At 33.7% G+C, this 15,779-nt stretch overlaps 2 protein-coding genes across 2 annotated transcripts; one reads left to right on the top strand and one right to left on the bottom strand.

Moving 5' to 3' along the window:
* Positions 1-1,294: 1,294 nt before the first annotated feature.
* Positions 1,295-9,181, top strand: LOC132729595 (glyoxal reductase-like; the record flags this gene model as incomplete). Its single annotated transcript, XM_060715381.1, is given in 8 exon segments — positions 1,295-1,452; positions 2,155-2,235; positions 2,618-2,725; positions 3,930-4,118; positions 5,185-5,276; positions 6,775-6,885; positions 7,818-7,911; positions 8,358-9,181. Coding segments are annotated over 8 exon segments (876 nt in total). The 3' UTR covers positions 8,504-9,181.
* Positions 9,182-10,580: 1,399 nt separating this feature from the next.
* On the bottom strand, positions 10,581-12,876 carry LOC132729585 (uncharacterized). Its single transcript, XM_060715369.1, has 3 exons — positions 12,366-12,876; positions 11,182-12,197; positions 10,581-11,057 (listed from the first exon to the last, which is right to left on the bottom strand). Exons 1-3 carry the CDS (start codon positions 12,668-12,670, stop codon positions 10,657-10,659), a joined length of 1,722 nt encoding a protein of 573 aa, XP_060571352.1. The 5' UTR covers positions 12,671-12,876; the 3' UTR covers positions 10,581-10,656.
* Positions 12,877-15,779: the final 2,903 nt, after the last annotated feature.

Raw genomic sequence — 15,779 nt, forward strand, 5'->3', positions numbered from 1 at the left:
GGTCAACTCGGCCCACTTTTAAAAAAGGGTAAAGGACATCAAAGGACTCCTATTGTCACGGGCTATTATTATCAATCAATGTGTATGTTAAAGATACCGAGTAATTAGGTGATAATTATGATTGACTTATTCATTCAAATTTGATTAGTGACCACGTGCAATTAATTAGAAGCTTATGCTTTTAAGTAAACACGTTTTTGTTTCATTTTTTTTTTTTTTGAAAATTACTTTACAAACAAAATGCATCTAAGGAAACACATTTTTATTATATCTATATTCACAGGCACAAGTATCGTACCTGGGAAGAAAAAATATGAAGTTATTTTATCAATCTGTTCATGTTTTTTCTTCCCAGGTTCGATAATCGTGCCTGTGTCTATATTAATTTTATCGAATCTGCAAGACAAGTAAATAACTTTTTTTCTAAATATACTTTATTTCAGCAGAAGTACAATGTATAATTATATAATGATAATAAGATATTTCTTATTATTCATTTACCTTAACAACATGCAAAGCAAAGTAAATACGTTATAGGCCTATATATTTTTGTAAAGTGGGCCGAGTTGACCCGTGCCGAGTTGACCCGTGCCGAGTTGGTATAGGGCCGAGTTGACTCTTTTCCCTAGGGACTGGTTCCCGGATTCCCTTGTATCTTAAAGCTGTTTCTTAAATGTATACAATGTATACCTGCTTAGAGTGATCGAAAACGATTTTAAAGCAGTATAATGTAGAAAAAAAAATAAAATATTTTCCCTTCTTTCTCTACGTAAAATTTCCCCCCTGCCTCTGAAAAAATAGGAGTGAATTCTCCCCCCCCCCCCTCCTAGAATAAACACTGATATACGCTCATTATACTATATATAAAGAATATTCTTTATATATAGTATTATGAGCGTATATGGGTAAAATAATTGTGTCTAGTGCCTGTGAGTGGGGAGGTCACGAGGGGTCCCTGTGTGTCCAGTAACACTTTCCGCGTATTTGTTCCGTTCGCTTTTCGGTATAATTTCTAACAAAATTGACAATAATAGAATTAAACATACAGGGTATCTTAAGCTTATTTACGGGTCTATACTTACACGAAAAGAGAGTTGGTTTGTTTCTCGTGTTGAAAGATGATGTCTTCCAATTTTTGAAGGGAGTTTGAACCAGAAAAATGGTATTTTTTCTGGACTATTTCCCGCGCCTCTGTTTTGGAAGCCTCCATCTTGTTTTTCTGTGATGTCATAAGCATGTGACTTCGAAACTCCGCCTCCTCCAGGAAAGGGATGTCAGAAAGTGATTACCTTAAAATTAACAGGCAACCGTGCGTTTGTTAAATAACCCTGTGGCTACTACATTTGAAACAATTTAGTTTGAAATCGAGACGGCTATCCAGAAATACAGATGCAATAATGAATCTGGTCAAGTTGTCATGCTTACATCATGTAGAAATGCCTATACTTGGTCGTGAGTATAAAAACTTGTTATTGTTACTCGTCAAAATTATCCCGGACTTTCTACACGATATTCGAATTTTTCTTTGGTCACTGTAAAATTTTATAACAAAGAGTAAATTATCAATTTTGTACAAAAATATAGAGTATGTTTAAACTAACGCCAATTTATTTAAACAAAGCCCCAGTATTAACTCGGGAATAGCAGGGATTTTGATATTTTTTACCAAATTGCTCTATCATTCACTCACTCACATACATGTAAGCCTAGTCCTTGCATTAATGTCAAATTCCTGGTAGGGACGTAGATATGTCTGCACGTCAAAGTAGCAAAAAGTTAAAGAGTTGTTTTAAAGAGGATAAAAGAAGAATATTAAAATTGTTAAAAAGAGGAGGCTTGAAAATTTGCATGAGACATCTTCAATACACTGCACTGAACTGCTCTGGGGCAGAGAACAGGGCTACTGCAGGGGATAGGGGTGTCAGATATTCTTCTAGGGGGATAACAACCAGACCATGGTGAATCTTGTAGGAAATGGATAACTAGCTTCTATACGTCTTGAGTTCCAGTTTTCAAAGCTTAAAGAAATTAGCCCAGTTATATTGCTCTTTAATATTCACTACAGATACATTTGTATTTTGTTATAGCATACATGTAGTCTAAACTTTAATCATTACAAAGTTTAAAATGAATTTATGTGTAAACATATTTCAGTTGGTACATTCAAGCTTAAAGGGAAAGATCTTATGTATAAAACTTTGGAAACAGCCCTTGCAGCAGGATATAGATCTATAGGTAATGATTCAGTTTGACATTTCTGTATATGGCTTTTGGTAAACCTTACCAGCTATACTTTTCAGTATTATCACTTTAAGTATAATGGTAGGTACAATGCACCATATTTGTTACCCATAATTATGAATACTTCTTAGAGTTTAAAAAGTATTTCAAATGATTTAAACCTGTTATAGCTTACTTGTGGCAACAAAATTTATCCTTCAACCAAGATCAGCTGTTTGATTTGATTTGATTTGATTGATTGATGGATGGATTGATTGATTGATTGACTTATTTAATTAGTTATATAGGTGGGTATATTGTACTAGGTTGCTTGTGTGTTTGTCTCCTATTTTGTTAGTTATTTTGATTAAATTATTTATTTTGTGATTTATTTCAGATACTGCTGCAGTGTACAGAAATGAGAGTGACATTGGAGACTGCTTGAAAGAACTTCTTCCAAAGTTCAATCTGGAAAGGAAGGACATTTTTATAACTAGTAAATTAGGTAATTAATCAGGTTTCAACAGCTCTATTACCATCTGTTTAGCTCAATAGGTAATAGCATTGGTCTGTGAATTGGGTAATCCAAATTTGATTCCCAGACTGTGCAGGTCCCTTTCATTATGTTTGATTATAAAATTCTTCCTACTGTCATTCGCACTGTACCTGTGCTCTGGCATGCACAGAAGTTAAATGATCAGTTCCTTAAGAAAATGGAGGCAACTAGTACATGTACTTGTAAACTGCTTGACAGCATGCACAGGAATAATGCGGTGACTGAACTTTGCTCTGGTATTAAATTCTATGTGGCTTACTGTCATGATTTGTAGTGACACCTACCAATACCACTACCACCTAGTAAAGTAATGGCAAAAAGGTAAATCAGCACAACATCTATTTTATTTATAATTTCACTTCCCAACCAAAGAAGTCAATACAGTTTTCAGTATGCCATGTGTCTTTTAAGTATGCCATGATAATTTTCCACAAGATTATTGCGAGAATAAACCAGTTCAAATTTTGATGAAGTAAAACTGAAAGCCATGCCAGTTTGCTTCGTAATATTTTCTATTACTTCTATTGTAGTGTTGTTTAAATATAAAATTGTAAGGATATATCTATTTACAGAAGTAAACTTTTGATTATCTGTGTAATTAAGTTTAAATGGTTAAAAAAAGGAAGTGGTTTTCTACAGTCTGCCTCTCAACCCAGGGGTTTATACTGATTAAAGTCCCACAGTGACTGAAGTCACAACCATGTTTCCTGATATTACACCAGAGTTCTGGTTAGTTGAAGGAAGCAGTCTGATACTAAATTGAGTTGATGATAACTGTTAGTTGAAACTTAAAAACTGACTTGCTATATAGATAGTTCCCAATTTTTACAATATTTACCTCCCTTCCCAAAGTGGCTGCCATTTTTGGTGATCATTATTCTATATAGTATAAAATGTATAATTGACGAAATATGAAAAATCAATATAAACAGCTTAATTAGATGAATTGTCAAATTCTTTTATAGAAATGAAAGAAAATATTAAAGCACCAAAATGTAAAAGATAATTTATCATTTTTCATGAAGATGATAGAATTATGAAAGATTTTTATCTTATATAGGGAATGTAATATATTGGGAATGACTCTCAAAATGGTGACCAGGGGAGGTAAAAATTGCTAGGTTATAAAGCATCTATTATTGAACTCTTACAGGACCTAAAGATCAAGGTAAAGGTAAATGTAAGGAAGCTTGCTTGAGGTCAATAGAAAATTTACAGACTGGTTACCTTGATTTATACTTGATACACTGGCCTGGAACTCAAGGCAAGAAACCTGAGGACCAGTCAAATATTCAGCAGAGACAGGAAAGCTGGAATGATCTTGAAGATCTTCATAAAGAAGGTAAATTCTTGTATTTTTTTCATAGACATGAAAACCCTATTTTAATTTTCAGATTTTACACTGGAGTCGGTCACATATACATGATATACATGTATAATTATGCAATGAAAAGTTTAAGCCAATCTTATTTAGTTTGACAACAAAAGTTCTTCAGATTTTTAGTTGCGGCAGGGTCTTACAAAATGAATAGTCTGGAAACAGCCCATGTAAACCCTTCTGGCTACAATTAAACATGTCTCGCTATAACTCAGAATCGTTTGCTATATGTGTTGAAGAAAAGGGCGAAAATTAAATACAACAGCAAAAAAGAAAATTCTAACAACATGGTTTGAAAGACCCTTGTTTAAAACCCCATAGAAGCAGTTGTCTTCTGTTCATGCACAATGTATCTGTTATAACATGAGCTGCCTTTATTATATTATTGAACTAGATCCGGGAAGAGTTAAAAGCTTTTAAATCTTCCCAGATTAGATTGTGTAAACATGTGCAGCATTCATAGTGGATTCGCTAACTTATCTATTGAGTTATTCCCCATGTTATTTTCAAGTAGAAGCAAAAAAGAGAAAAAATTGAAAAGATTTAACTGATTATAATAAGTAAACATTCAATTACAGATGTTTGAACTTTTTGGTGTGGTTATGGGGAAACATCCAATACATACATGTAACACACAGATAAATAGAGGATATTGAATGAGTGAAGGTTCAGTACCAAACTTATTGAACAAGTTGAATAAAATCATATTGTGCAAGCCTGTGGCTAGCATAGTATTGTTTTATTCAACAAGTTCAATATATTTAGTATTAAATGTAAAAGAATATAATCTTCTATTTATCACATTTCAAAATATATTATTATTAATTCATGATGAAAACTGGGTAAAGGTAGACTTTTTCTTGGTAACAGCAAGTAAAATTGATACCAGCCAAATAGGTGGCAGCAATTTTGTGAAAGGTCATGTGCAAATTTCAGTTGTAAATTACATGTAGAATATTACAAAAAAAATTATTGTAGGTCTTGTTTGTGGGTTAATTTATACAAGTTTATTCCATTTGGCATTTTTCAGGTAAACTTCGAGCTATAGGAGTATCCAACTATGAGCAGAGACATCTAGAAGAGCTCCTGTCCACTTGTTCTATCCCTCCAGCTGTACTTCAGGTATGTCATATCATTACAGGTGTATCATATCATTACAGGTATATTATATCATTACAGGTAGGTTTATCATTACATGAATATCACATCATTATAGGTATATAATGTCATAGGTATATCACATCATTACAGTTATGTGATATCATTTTAGGTATATCATATCATTACAGGTATATCATTATAGTAATGTCATATCATACAAGAAAAGTTTCCTTCATTCTTGTAGGCTCATGTAGGTTAAGTTGAGGAAGACTTATTTCTATATAGTTGCGTGATGTCCGTGGCCGAGTGGTTAACATTTTTGACTTCTAACCACTTGTTCCTCACAGCTGTGGTTTAGTTCCCAAGAGGGACTTTGTATTATTTCATGTGAGCAAGTTATCCAGCTAGCTTAGGGAACATCGGTGGTTCTACTTGGGTGCCTGTTTGTGCCTGAAATAATGTACAGAAGGGCACCTGATGTCTTTCTCCTACAATCAGTAAACTAAAGTTGCCATATGTAAAACCCAACCAAAAGAAATCTATATATGACATTGCATTTTGATGTAATTAATATGTTAAAATTGGCATTAAAACCAACCAAAAATGTCAAACAAAAAAGATAAACGATCTGGCTTAACCCTTTACTCCATAGATACGTGTTTTAACGCATATGCGACCAGTGCAGATCCAGATTAGCCTGCACATCCTGATCAGGATCTCCACTGTTTCTATTTTATATCCATAAAAGAATTTCTGACTGAAAAGAGAACAGTGGAGATCCTGATCAGACTGCATGGATGTGCAGGCTGATCTGGCTCTGCACTGGTCGCATATGCGTTAAAACATGTATTCATGGGGTAAAGGGTTAAGTAGTAACTCCATTTAGACTTACAATAGACGAGGCAAGATAAGTGAACCTGTGACAAGCTTAATAACATTTCTAGGACAGGCTTTATACATTTTATACATTAAATGAACATGAATGTTTATCAAGGGTAAGTTCTAAAGTAAAGCTCTATCCCAACACAATTCTAACACTCTGCTGTGAGGGACACATGCTTTGAAGCCAATGGCCTTTACCACTTTGCCACTGACGCCCCTAAAAGCCAAATCAATGTACATTAAATCAACAGATGCTCATTTACAACACAAAGTTTAAGCCTTTTTCATCTCAGGATTTCAGAAAATCTTAATAACCATTAAAAATGATTACATGATCATATTTTTGATGCCTAACTTGTAAGATATTGACACCTGTCAATTATAGACTTGGATGTTGCAATTATGACATTTTATAATAAATATGGGATATATAAAGAAAACAGTGACGGTTCAAATATTTACATTGAAACCAAACCAAAGTTACCTAAGGTCTTTCTCCACCAGTAAAGCTGGGACATCGCTATATGACCTATACTGTGTCGGTGTGACGTAAAACCCAATCAAACAAACAACAAACAAACATCATTTGATAAATAGTAGAAAGATAGATGAATGGAATGTCTTCTATATATTACAGATAGAGTTTCATCCTCATCTTGTACAGAGTTCACTAGTATCATTCTGTAAACAACATAACATACATTTCCAGGCATATTCTTCACTAGGGACAACTTCAGATGATAATAAAGTAAGTCCTTTTTGTATAATTATGTGACCAAAAAAAAACCATCTGTAATTTCCACGTGCTCAACAATCACAAGTTCACAACTTCTGATTTGTACCAAATGTGACAGTCTAACATTTTTCTTTGTATTGGTATATCATGATGCAGGATCCATAAATATATCATTATTAGACAAGCGTGTATGGCTTTTTAATGTGCCATCACGGAACAACATAAGTATTTTATTTCTTTGTTTGATTTTCAGTGGGGGGGGGGGGGGGGGGTCCCAGTTTTAAAACATATTTTGGGGGTTGATCTACCTTATTGGTTTTCTGGATAATAAACCAGTAATTGCCTACATTTCCACAAGTAACAAGTGGTGTCAGAGAGGCAAATGATCATTAGGCTCAATATCACTGAAAATATATGTGTGGCCTGAAAGTCAAACCAACAACACCTGGCTTACTAATGCAGTCCTCTCCCTATTGGGCTAAGTGGGCTGACTGCAAAAGTATTTTTACCAAGGGTCAAATGTTATCAGTTATCATCAATACTTTATAACTTAACTGTTTTTACTTGTATACCAATCAAAACATAAGTGCTCTGATTTCAAACTTTTAGGGAAAATCTATCTTACAAACCTATGACCAGTAGAAGCGTAAAATATAATTTCAAGCATCGAAATCTGTTTGTTTTACAAAGAAATTAAAGTTTATACAGTCAAGTTATTAATTTATTTATCACACTCTGACGTAAAAGAATTGTAATCTTATAGCTAAAGAACTTTTTTAGTTTCTACTAATGTATCTGAATGAATATTTAGCTACACATCTTTCTTTTTCTCAAAATGTTCAGAAGTGGCATGCATACATGTAGGTAAGTGGCCTGATTTTTAAGGTTGGCTTATTGACCAATTTTATCTGTGTTTATAAATAAAGATTCATTACTGCTTTCAGTTGTTAACTGATCTAACAGTTGCTGATATAGCAGCTAGATACGATAAAAATCCTGCACAGATTCTACTAAGATGGGCTATACAACAAGATATAGGTATATACTAGTATACCAATTTGTAATGCATGTATTTTCCATAGTATACCAATTTGTATTGCATGTATTTTCCATAATACACCAAATTGTAATGCATGTATTTTCCATAGTATACCAAATTGTAATGCATGTATTTTCCACAGTATACCAATTTTATAATGCATGTATTTTCAATCTTTCTGACTTTAGACTACACCAGATTTTATGGTTTTCGTCTTGTGACCTCGGGAGAGCTTCTTTAAAACCAGTGTTATGATCATTTTAGAATGGTTGCACTGATATCTGGCAGGCTAACAATGGTATCAGTCAATCACTGTTTTGTAAACCTATTTATAAATATCTTCATCATTGAAAACACTTAGTGATTTACATTTGTTTTTTTTTTAACAAATTTTTGTAGAAAATTAAGTTTAAAAATGTGTTAATTCATTGAATTTCTATTTCAGGTGTCATTCCAAAGTCTACTAATCCTACCCATATTAAAGAAAACATAGATATATTCTCATTCAGTCTGGCTGAATCAGATATGTGCAAGCTCAGCAACCTTGATAGTCAACACCATTACTGCTGGAACCCGGCCTCTGTCACCTGATTAACGTTTACTCAGCCAGGTGCCAGATGTCATTTCTACTTGAACCCAGCCTCGTTTACTTGAATAATGTTAACTCAGCCAGGAGCCAGACGTCATTACTGCTGCAACCCAGCATCTGTTACCTGATTGATGGTTAACTTAGCCAGGAGCCAGATGTCATTAGACTTTTGATAAGTGATATCATGTCACAAGTTGTTAAATACAGTGTAAAGATGCTAAACCATTTGCAAACCATTAAAAAACAAGCGGAGAACTTTAAGCATATTGTGTTCTTTCTTTGTCTGATTCTCAGTAGATCATTTTAAATTTAGTCATAGCCAAAGTTGTCATTCTAAGTGCTCCATCTTGAAATATATAATAACTTAGTTATCCTTAAATAGACCATGGCTTTAACTGTAATCTTAGCCGTGAATAGACTGAGATAGGAAAATCTACATGTGTTTGTTATGGACATTATTTTATCTTTTTATTGGGTTTTAAATAGCATCAGCATTGCCATGGTCAAAGAGTAAGTTTAGTTATAGAAAAATGCTGCAAACATGGCTCTGTGCAGGTAGAAACAATGAAATTATGCAATTATATTTGTTGGGGGGTGAGGGTAAAAGTTGCATGATACATCTCAGTCATATCTGTTCCAATCATTGACCATTCTTTAATAAATATCTTCTTTAAGTTTGACTTGTTCTTGTGACTTGTTCTTGTCTGTTTCATTATACTCCCTTAGAAACATTTATATTTACAGTCGGATTTGGTTTTGAGACATCTATGGAGTATCGATCAGTTTTCAATTTAGGTATTTTAATTACATATACACGTTCTTGGTTTTTCCAGGTATATATACCATATACCTGGTTTTTCGTACGACTATCAGACTATTCTTAGTTTGCTTGAAGTGAGTCTGATAACACATTTGGAAGTTTTACATTATCTAATTTATTTCCATTATACTTGTATTTAATTCCAATGTATTACATCTTTGTTTTAGTAAAATTTACGCACTTTAGATAGGGAAGGCAAGACATATATGCAAAGAAATGAACCGTAATTACTTTTAACCTTTATTATTTCATGATATTTTAAATGGAATTTGCTTTTTAGCTCGACTTTTCTATGAAAAGGGGAGCTATCCTACTCGCCCCGGCGTCGGCGTCGGCGTCAGCGTTGGCGTCACACCTTGGTTAAGTTTTTCGTACCACCCCACTTTATTTCAGAAGTATTACAAGTATGGCTTTGAAACTTACCATACTTGTTCACCATCATAACCTCCATCTACAGACAAGAGTACATAACTCTGTCAAGGTTTTTGACAGAATTATGGCCCTTTTTTGACTTAGAAAGTGTATTGAGCTTGGTTAAGTTTTTTGTACCACCTCACTTTATTTCAAAACCATTGGAGGTATTGCTTTGAAACTGACCATACTTGTTTACCATCACGACCTTCATCAACAGACAAGAGGACATAACTCTGTCAAGGTTTTTGACAGAATTATGCCCCTTTTTGACTTAGAAAATACATTGAATATGGGTAAAATCCACTTATTGCCCTAACCCTTTGAGATATTGCTTTGAAACTTTTAATGCTATTTCACATCATTACCCCCATCTGTACGCAAGAGAAGGTAACTCTGTCAAGGATTTGTTTTAAAAATTAAGGCCTTTTATCGACTTAGAATCTTGGTTAAGTTTTTAGTACCAGTCCACTTTTTGACTGAACTGTTTGAGATATTAATTTGAAAGTTGGAATACTTGTTTACAATCATGATTCCCAAACATGTCCAGGAGAAGGTAATTCTGTCAAAGATTTTATTTGAATTATGGCCCTTAACTGTCAATGTTTTGTATTATAGGCAAGCACTAAAAAACTTAAAAAATCTAAAAAAATTCATTCCTATCCACTTGTTCACTTTACCATAAATTATGTCATAATAAAATAATTCTTCACTAAATATCTTAATGCTCATGGCCATTGTTCACTTTAAAAATACAGAGATTCTTGTATTGCCTTTTACTGCAAAAACTTTTTTTATTGGCAAGCAATAAAAAAGTCGAGCGCGCTGTCTTACGGACAGCTCTTGTTATACATGAATATTATCTGAAAAACGATGTTTTACAGCACCTACATATTTAATTGAGAACGTTACTTTAACATCGCATTAAGCTTCAAAAACATGCATTTCATTTGAGCAGTTTGAAGATATTAGGCACTTTGAAGAAAACGAGTCATAAACAATCGCCTGGGGATTTATGACATTATCTGATTCCTTTACCAGAATCTCGCAGCTTTTCATGTCTTCATTTACCCGGAGAACGTTGTTTGATGCATATCCACAGACAATAAGGTCACCCGCATGATCAACGCAAATGCCACGTGCTTCCGCCAATTGTTGTGACGTAAATGAATTCAAGTATTGTCCGTCAACAGTTATTGTAATGATTCCTTTATAATTATCAGCTATATATATTTTCGTTTCGTCTGCACTGATAGCCAAGTACATCGGTTGCGGTGAAACTATTTTTCCGTCTCTATCCTTAGTAAAAGACCTCAAAAAGACTCCTGTAGAATAAATAAAAAAAACAATGTAAAATATATATACATTTTAAAGATGAAGCATTTACGTTGTACATGAATTTATTACACTTACTCATATCTTAGAATATAGATGTGTAAACATAAATACCTTTTGTGCTATAAACACGTATTTGCCCGAGACCTTCGTCGGCATAAGAGCCACCTCCACATGCAACAAAAAGCTCCTCTTTCTCTCTACTGTAAACTATACCCCGACAATATTCTCCTAAAGATATATCAGTCGTCAGTTGTATATTACAGTTTCCGATCTGGTACAGATTGACTACCTTATCTCGGACCATTGACACGGCAAATTCGTCATCTGTTATACAACATATACTAAAAGGTTCAAATGTGCGTTGATCATCAGAGTTTTCAATGTCAACTTTCAAGTCAAATGTTTTAATGATATTTAAATCAGTATCTAAAATCTTGATATTCTTATTTTCTGCGTCTAGTATTAGAAAATGTCCCGAACTTGTCTGGATAGCATCTTGTATGTCGCATGTTGCACCATCGTCCTCCACATGAACAGAGAAACCAGTCATCTTTACACGAGAGGCGCTTTTTGCACCTGTTGATCTCTTACACGTGCCAATACTTTTTAAAGAACAAACATACTTTTCTAGATGTTGATTTGCGACAAAATTTACTGATGTAATATTTCTTTTATCCCGTAATGATTCGCGTATTTGCTTCATGTCTTTCAAAAGTTTCTGTCCATTCAAAATATTCAAGTTAGATTCAGCTAGATTTTTATTAGATTTTTCCTCTGAGTATCTTATTTGTTTCAGACCCATGTCTAACAAAGTTATAGAAGCTTCCGATTGTCTCAAGTCTGATTCTATAGCGTCATCTTCTTTAATACACTCTGTGTTAATTTCATCAACAGCAATTTTCTCTAGTTCATCAAATTTATCATTGACTTTCTTCCGTAAGTCACGAACATTTGACAGAGACTTGGCAGTGGATTTTCTCAACAGTGACCGGTCGTTTCTTCGTGATACGTTTAAATCTTTAAAGTTGTTGATCATTTCCTGTAGATCTTGAATAAGAACTTCGACGTTTGGTTGTGATTCTGTTTCACCAAATAATTGGTATAGGTCTTTTACGTTCTCACATGAACTGAAATGGTCGTGAAATTACATTATAACTGTGTGAATGCAAAGGAACATCCTTTAATTTCAATATTTAATATCTATTTAAGTACAAATTATTAGATTTCAAAGTTCAAAAAAGAAATAGCTCATAAACGTTTTTTTGAAGTTTTTGATGAAAGTTTTTAATTCTTACCTATGTTCGATTACTACGCATGCGCCGCAACATAAAATTTCATGATCCTCGCAATATGAATCAAGCTCATTGTCAGGGTGCCTTGTGCAATTATTTTCTGTTTTGCTTGCATTTTTGAGCCATTCTGGCATTTCATCTCTGCTCAGTAGTTTATGTTGTTTTGAAACACTAGCAAACTGTTTTATATGTTGTCTTAGACAAGTCCTGCAGAAGTTCTCATTGCAATCGGCACAATATTTAACGGCATCAACTGTTTTATCATCTCTGACACATGGTGTGCAGAGAATTTTAGCTTCAACTGACATCCTTTTCTTCCGTAGAAAAAAAAACACTAGAAAATCGTTCAACTCTTTATAAGTGAATAGCTTTTTATGAAATAAGATAAAAGGTAAACGACTTGTAACAAAACGGTATTGGGTTCCTTTTGTTTCTATTTATTGTGTACGTATAAATGTCAGTTTAATCTATCGCTTGACTAGTGTAATGAATTGTTCTGTCCGTCAAGCTATTCACTAGGTTTTTAAATTTGATATTTCGTTAAATAGAAATACCAATGACGATTTCATTTAGTAATTCAATATTTTTAAAGGCTGAGAATAAGAAACGCTACTAGTATATATTCTATACTTTATTATTTTATAATACTGGAAAAATAGGTCACATATAGACAGATAAAAGTACATGTATATGATTTATTCCAACTACTAGTATCAATTTTATTTTGATACCAGATAGTTGTATTTTAATAAAACTCTTTGCTTAATTCATTAATTCAAGATATACCTGATAAATTATAATTTGTATGACCAATACTGTATTAATTGCCTTTATTTTAATATTTTACACAGAATATTGTCTTCATTTAAAGCTATATATAACATAATTTTGAATACCAGAGTTTCCTTGGCCAAATACTTTAGAGCACAAACTTCTTACTACTTTCTTTTCCTCTCCGCTGCGAGTATTTCATTTTGAAAGATATATATACAATCTTTGTATTAGATGCATTAGATAGGCACTATTTTGATCGATCTAGATTTAGTTTTGTGTTTGCTGTTTTCTTGAGTCACCAACAAAGTTCCTGTATTTGGGTCGACACACAGCGATTGTAATCGTCCGTAACATTGTATCTCTCGTACTAATATACCATACGTTGACATGATAAGAATCTTTCCTTTGACATCTGCAATAAACAATTGGTTAAGGTCCACCGCAAGACTACAAGGCTCTAACTCATCTTGACTGTATTCCCATCTGGTCTTTCCCAACTCATTCATGCAACTTACTTTTCCTCCTACGAAATCTGACAAGTATATTTTACTACCGGCATCGGACATAGCTATTTGTGGAAAGTGTGCCTCTATTTGTATCCTTGATATCAAGGAACCATCGTCGCTGGAAACTATTCGTATTTCTCCGCGGCGACAAACGGCGAACCGATTTTTGCAGTATGCTACACTGTAGCTTCCCCCTCTTCCACTTATACTTATGTCTCTTTTATGACTAAGCGCCCGATAGGAGGCTGTATAGATACTGATGAAATCTTTCTCTATAAAGCTGACTACCACCCCGTTTTCTGAAATTGTTGCTATGTCACATGGCTTAAAGTGAAATACTAATTCGTCAAGGACCTCGCTATTCCTGTTAATTAACTGCACACACTTGTGTTTTTGATCACAGACAACCACTCGACCACTAGTAAGTGCCGCTACGCCACTTAAGTTACACGACCCCTCGTGATCTGAACTAAGAATAATAGGATCATCTCGGATACCTTCTGTCTCTTCATATTCATCTGTAAATTCATTGCCGTGTTCATTACGGTATGTTACTCCCCCGTTTGATCTTCTATTAAATTGGGCATTGAAGGTATGATAAGGATTCGAAATATGCATACCGTATTTGTTTTTTATTCTGTTGTTTGGATACTTTTGTAATAAACTTCTAGGAGAATCATGATTTCTGAAAGATAATGGTGTCGAATTTCCAGCATCTGCGTTTGATGGATAATTGGTCGGTATAGCCGGTGACCTTTGCGACAGTGGTGACGATTCCGAAAACTCGTTAAACTCGTCGAATGGTATCTGGAGCGAAACGTCACCAAATTCCTGGACATTATCCATAAAGTCCAAGATGGCATTTGAAATTCGGAACTGCAATGACTTTGTTGGCATTTTCTCTTGCTGGACTCTAAGTTCTGTCTTTTTACTCTGAAATGCAGATTTCTCCGAGACCAGTCCTGATATAAGCGCTATGTCATCACTTGTTTTTAAGCATACTTTGATACTGTCCTTCATCTTATAAAGATCGGATTCTAAGAGTTGTATGTCGCTCTGATCTTTGGTAAAAGCTCTGCCACTTTTTTCGACAATCTGCTTTAGTTTGTTTGTTAGCTTTTGCTCTATCAAGTCTAAATGTCTGTTCAATTTATCGCGTGTTTTCCTAATCTCACCTCTTATGTTTTTCTCAGAGAGACGTAACCTCTCTTGATACCTGATTCTGTCTCGTTTTAATGTTTTAGATGTTTCAACCATCAGTGACATTTCATCTTGAAGAATTTTTCCAACGGATTTCATTTTCTGTACACCCTCAGATATTGGCATAAAATCACTTAACATGTCGTGTTGTTCCATTGCACATTTTAAACACATGCATTTTTCAAATCTATTTGAGAAAATGGTAATTGGCTCGCCGTGGTGACGACGGCATTGTGGAGGAACTTTCGTCTTTCCGTTCTGCTGTTTTGTTGAAGCCATAGTTTTAATCTTTTCTGTTCGCTTAATGTGAAAAAACAAAACAGGATGTTGTTACAAAACAAAAATGGCACGAAACAGTGAATTTAGGAAATAAACAGCACTATACTTCAGCTTAAAAATTATCAAAGAAAAAAATAGAATTATCAAATGAAAAAAAAAATAAAACGCCCGTGTACTTCAATTTAGCATTCTTATTTTCTTTAGTCATAAGTTATTTTTTGTGAGACGTAGTTTTCTCCTTTATACGACGTATTATAGAGCATTTTAAAAATAACTTAACCATGTTACAAAAGTAAAAATTGTTACGAAAAACTGTTTCGTTTAATCTTGAAAAAAGAAAAATAAGTGCCCACTTACCTATTAAATAAGATAATTCTTTTATCTTTTCTATAAATTACTATTATGGTTTACTTGTTTCAATTAAACGATAAGAATAAACTTTCATTTTAACTTTTTAAATGACTTGATTTCAGGTTAACATAAACAAAGAAGTCACAAAACCATAGCGTGTTCCAATTGTTTGATTTTTCTATTTAAATACCATGCAATGCAAACTTATTATCGGTCATAATGTAAACTTGTATATTATTTCTAGTAGAAATTGATATATCTGTGGTGCCTAAATTAGTAATTTACAGTAGATAAACATGATACATGT

Source organism: Ruditapes philippinarum, unplaced genomic scaffold (genome assembly GCF_026571515.1).
Source record: "Ruditapes philippinarum isolate M1 unplaced genomic scaffold, ASM2657151v2 ctg742_1_1_1_1, whole genome shotgun sequence".
Lineage (NCBI taxonomy): Eukaryota > Metazoa > Mollusca > Bivalvia > Venerida > Veneridae > Ruditapes > Ruditapes philippinarum.